This window comes from Triticum aestivum, chromosome 2B (genome assembly GCF_018294505.1).
Source record: "Triticum aestivum cultivar Chinese Spring chromosome 2B, IWGSC CS RefSeq v2.1, whole genome shotgun sequence".
Taxonomy (NCBI): domain Eukaryota; kingdom Viridiplantae; phylum Streptophyta; class Magnoliopsida; order Poales; family Poaceae; genus Triticum; species Triticum aestivum.
Window position 1 is genome coordinate 696,270,672 of NC_057798.1, and position 5,555 is coordinate 696,276,226.

At 44.0% G+C, this 5,555-nt stretch overlaps 1 protein-coding gene across 1 annotated transcript; it reads right to left on the minus strand.

The window, feature by feature from the left end:
• Positions 1 to 1,548: 1,548 nt before the first annotated feature.
• On the minus strand, positions 1,549 to 5,555 carry LOC123046775 (exonuclease DPD1, chloroplastic/mitochondrial). Its single transcript, XM_044470203.1, has 4 exons — positions 5,314 to 5,555; positions 4,005 to 4,546; positions 2,299 to 2,513; positions 1,549 to 1,912 (listed from the first exon to the last, which is right to left on the minus strand). Exons 2-4 carry the CDS (start codon positions 4,469 to 4,471, stop codon positions 1,713 to 1,715), a joined length of 882 nt encoding a protein of 293 aa, XP_044326138.1. The 5' UTR covers positions 4,472 to 4,546; positions 5,314 to 5,555; the 3' UTR covers positions 1,549 to 1,712.

A 5,555-nucleotide genomic window follows, 5' to 3' on the forward strand; every position in this document is an offset into this window, starting at 1 on the left:
GGTGGGATGGAAGAAGGGAGTGGGGAATTTTACCGTGTAAACAGTGCGGGCAGCTACAAATGTGCAGGCTCCGCCTCAGTTTTAGATGGAACTTATGGTGTGAAACAGCACGCTGGGATAGCATGCCTTGTCCCTTTATTAAAAAAATAAAGGGTGCTGAAAAAGCATGGCCAAGGTTTTGTTTTGACATTCTGACAAAGATATTGGTTCAGACAACTAGTAAATGCATACGTGCAGTTGATATTAAAAAGAAAATTAACTAAACATTGATATTAGGTAGGATATCAATTACACATTAATTATTTGATTAGCACAAATGTTAATGTTTAGCATGATGTTAATTCCATGTTAAACATGTTGAGCACACGCCGTTGAAGCAATCTAAATTGTTGAATTGACATGATTTGACGACGGAGATTACAGCTCGATGAGTTCTTAGTGTCAGCCAATAAAAAAGAATATATGCATCCAGACTCCGGGGTAAATACATGGAAAAGACACGATGCATTCATCCAGGCCTACCAAAACGGCCAAACCTACACCAGCTTCATTTCATCAGCATAAACAAGAAAATATTATAGGTAACCAGATAAACCTGAAACATGAGTTTTGCACAATCTTCTTGCCCATGTTCTTACTAGTTTCATTTGAGATGAATAATTTACTTGGGACTTGCAAAGATGGTAAAAGGATACTTGATGCCACTAGGATTGACTTGCCATGTCGATGTTGCCAGGGATAAAACAGAACAGAGCATCAATACAAAGCTCAACGAAATGACTACTCTACAATTTACGGAGACGCTAATTAACACCAGAGTCTGTCTAACTGATCAGACCAGAGTGTAGTGTGGGAGCTGCACCCACTGGAAACAGATCAGGACCATGCCATGCCTGCCATAGTCCACAAAACATTTTATCCGAGCAGTGTTTGTTCCACAAGTACCATAACAGTGGAAACCATGATAAACATGTGGCCAGCAAAGGGTCAACCAATACAAAGACCTCTTGCGTAGGTATCATTTTTGCTGGACTATATCTCCGTAAGGTAACAAAGTAAGGTAATGAACGCGTATATAGCAGTCTCAGTTCTGCATGCAGCATTGACATACCAACCATAGATCTGGTCCGGTTGCCAATATCAAATAGCAATGCACCAAGCAACAACGAAATTGTTCCCGAGAATGACTACAAAGACTAAACTGAAATCCGTACGTGTATAGGAGCACACGTTACAGGCAAATATGCCTTATTCAACTTAATTTGAAAGAAATAGCATCAGCAGATGTATTGCTAGCGTAGGTTCAAACAATTTTAATGACATATACCATGCTACTACAAACAATGCTAGGTTTTCTTTCCTAATGCCCATGCCTAACGCAAGCTAAATCATCACAGAAATGCCACTTTGTAATTAATAGACCGCTGAAGCATAATCCCTTATGAAATAGATCCAACAATCAGCCAACAGAAACGACCTGGCAATAGTTTTCTACCTGACATGTTAATGCAAGGGTAAATATCAATAATCCAGCTCCCACAGTAGGGCTTTCACTGACAAATGCAGTTACTTTTCAATAAAAAGAAGCCATAATTCTTGAGATGTTTCAACAAAAGGCAATAATATCCAGCAATGTGAAGGAGAGGCTAATCCTATTGGGGAAAGTCAAATAAATGTAACCACTTAACAAGGAAGCTGGAAACAACAAATGTTTAGTTAAGATACTTGCTGAAATAACTAGCGTTGATGGCCTCATTCATTAATCCTTCATGTGTCAGTTGTAGATCAAAACTCATTTTCTGAAAAACATGACATAATGCCATCACATCTTGCATTGCTCTATGAGAAGGGCCTTCCACAGAGATCTCATAGCGTTTGCATAGTGACTCCAAGTTTAGGAGATGTTTCTTATCTGCAGAAAACAGTAAAATTCTGTGTAATTAAGGTTATTTATGTTGTGGATTTACCAAATGGTACAATGTAGGTAACTAACTGGGACTGCAAAAATGATACAGGCATATGATAAAAAGCAAAAAAAACACTTGGCCACTTCAACAAAAGTGGTCCTCATATTCCCAGAACCAAAGGACAACAAATAAATAATAAATAACAGCACAAACATGGCACCTTTTATATGAGGACACAAACATGGGAAATGGAATTGCATTACAGAAATCATGGAGTACAAGAAAGAATCTCAAAACAGAAAACCACCCTTGCAAGCAAAAGTGCTATACCCTAAAACCGATGGTATGAAGTGCTTTTATACCCAAGAGCCCTGGAGTAAAGATGGTGTACCTTCTGATGGCAGAAGCTTAGGCAATTTCCTTGCCAAGCAATAGGTGTCAACAAACAGCCAATCTTCAGGGATCTGAGCTGAACAACGATCAAACTCTTGGGCAAGGAAAGGGCCATCAAATCGTTTTACATTATGGGCAACCCATATAACTGGTTTGCCAGGAGTTTGGCGGCTTCGAGCAAATGCCAGTAGTAATGGAAGTACATCACTGAACCTACATTATTCAGATTAAGATAACACTTAGTGGTTGTTTGGATAGCAAGTATAAGCCACGTGGATTTAGAAAACGAGTTTTTAGTTGCCTTTTAGCAAAACCAGTTTTACTAGATATTTTATGAATAACCAGTTTACGGAAAAACATGTTTTGATACCCCACGCATCCCATGACCATCTCTCTCTTTCTCAAACTAGACATTGACGACCTCCAAGCTCCAGCCTAAGCCTCGACGATTCCGGCCTCAACCCCTAGACGCTGCTGCTCCACTCGGGTCGGCCTCGACGACTCCCCGCGCGGACGCTGGCGAGCGCTTCCCTGTTCGCCTAGCTTGCCATTCCTACATCCCTGTACCGTACAAGCTCTGCCCGGGGATGGACGTCCTGTTCTGCGTGGCCGGTGTGTCGTCTTATACCAACGTGATATCGGTGCTACGAACCAGCAGTAACGGCGCCCGCCGCTGATAGCGTCAACTCGTCCTCCCAGCACCGTCGTAGCTCCGGCGCCAGCGAGCGAGGTCCTTAGCGCGAACGCGTCCAGTGTGCCCCACAACGCTGGACATCCATGAGCATCAATATCCAGGCAGCGGCAGATCGCAGAGCTCGTGAGGGTGCTCGACGCCATGCACCGTGATGCCCCTAGCAGTCAACCAAACGACGGCGGCCTTGCCGGGGCTGGAGGAAAAGTGTGGGCACGCCGTCAGGGAGGTCGGCAGGACTACGAAGTCACCAACAACATGGCTGTACAGAGCATAGTCGCCACTCCACCCAACGCCGCCGTCCGCTGTGACGTTCTGTCGCGTCTCCTGACGTCGCAGGTCAGGCACCGGTGCCGGCGCCAGAAGACGTTCCTCTCCATGGAGCTCCGCGCCATGCCCAGGCGCACGCAAGACCCATTTTTCTAAAACGCGTTTGCACAAAAACGTCTCGGAGTCGTTTTTCAAAAAACACAGATTTTGGGTATTACGAGAACCAAGTTCTGCTTATCCAAGGATTAGTTAGATTGCCCAAACAGAGTTTTAGTTTGTTAGACTCCGAAACACGTTTATAGCTAACTGGTTCTCTAAAACTCCTGAACACGTTTATAGCTAACTGGTTCTCTAAAGACTAGCTATCCAAACAACCCATTAGAGCAAGTTCAGTGTTAACAGAGTCAGACATACAAAGAACCAAATATCCATTGTAAAAACTTACAAAATGCACAAGATTTTCAAAAAAGAAAGACTCAGAGACGCTTACTTACTAGTAGTATGGATAGTTATCAAAACACGACAACCAAATTTACTGAACAAATAGACTTACTTTCGTTTGGCCTTTGTTGACAGCACCATGTCGAGGAACAAAAAAGTTGGGTATGCGCACAGGCGTGCAAGTGCGCGTGTGTCCTAATTACTGACAATTTCATTACATTTGGGCTCGGCGACTAATGTGAAGGGACGGGATATCGTGGTGGCATTGGGAATAACATGAGTGCATTGGAAGAGAAACACACCTCGGGACATCAGGTCTGCACACCAAATCAGTGTTAATGTTATTGACAGTTGCAAGGTATTCAGGAACATCCCTCTCAGGATTAAGGAGAGTTTCAAATGTGCTATTCTTTCCTCCACAAAGATCACGGACTGCAAACTCAGTGATTCTATTACCCTTCTGGACATTACCAGTGATCTTCTGGAAATAACCAGTGGTCTCAATATCAAAGATAAGAAGAGGCACAGATGGCTCATGTTCAGAAGTCTGCTGAAACTTTAATGGCTGAATTCCGGAAATACATGAACCCAGGCTCGCACTGTGCAAACTAGCCGTGTCTTGAACACTTGTTGAGAAAAGGCGCCTCTCATAGCTTTTTGGATCAAGCAACTTTCCAAGTGACAATCCAGCATGTGGCATAAGCAACCTGGCAGGGCAACTACTCCACATGCTGTTCCTCAATTGATTGAAGCGAAGAAGCAATGACATTTTGTGTCAGAAGCGTGCTTAGAATTAAACAAACAAATTGGGCGTCCTATGGCTTAGATGAACCACATCAAACGCCTGCATCAATAAAACAACCATAGTATATAAGACTAGATAGCAAAGAGTCAATGACTTGATTTCACAGTACAAAAGCTTTGAGCTGGAAAGCACGAAACGTAATACTATTTCGATTCTGATATCAGTCAGGTCAGAAAGTTTGAAGTAAAAACTGCCAGTTCTAATGTGGCAAACGATACATACAAATCCATCCATAAGAGAGCCAATAAATCCAAGTACCCCATTTTGAATGAACTCATTAGCACCTAAAACCATGTACGGGGTACTATTTAGAGAACAAAAAAAAACTATGCATTTTAAACAGACTTCCATTTATCGCTGAACGCATGACTGAAAGTACAACCATGCCACCATACCAATATAGAACAACAGAGCATCTGACCCATCCAACCTACCCTCCAATTCAGCATCTGTCTATTATGGCTCTCGAGCGGTTATCCTCTCAAAGAATTGACCATGTTGTCCACAGATCAAGAATGGTCTAGGGAATCGCCGTATAGGTTTGTGGACTTCGAGAATGTCCAGAGCATATTTTATCGTGTTTCAGTTAACAACGTAGGTGTAGAAAAATCATATTTTTTTTCGGAATGATTCTAAAATCAACTCCTTGAACTGCTACAAAGTACTCCCACCGTACAAGGAGTACCTCGAAAAAATAACACCTCAGTTTGGGGGAATGGCGGACTGGGACCCCAATCTAGAAGGTGCGCCGGGAGGCTAGTTTGGAACTAAGCAAACCCGGAATGAACGGAAGCTCGTAGGAGTACCTGGAAAAACCAATGCCCAAGGTTGCGGACTAGGCGGAAACGGCAGGGACGCGACGAGGTAGAAGGGGAACGGCGATGGCGGCGACGCGCGCGAGAGGTTTCCTGTGGGGAGGGGGAGGGGTTTAGGCGGGCGAGGCGTCGGCGGCGCCGCTAAGCTGCGGCGGGGCGCGGCGGTGGTGGGGTGCGAATCCGATTCACACTCGCGGCCGCATTGAGTGGGTGGGTAGGGGAATGACGGAGCG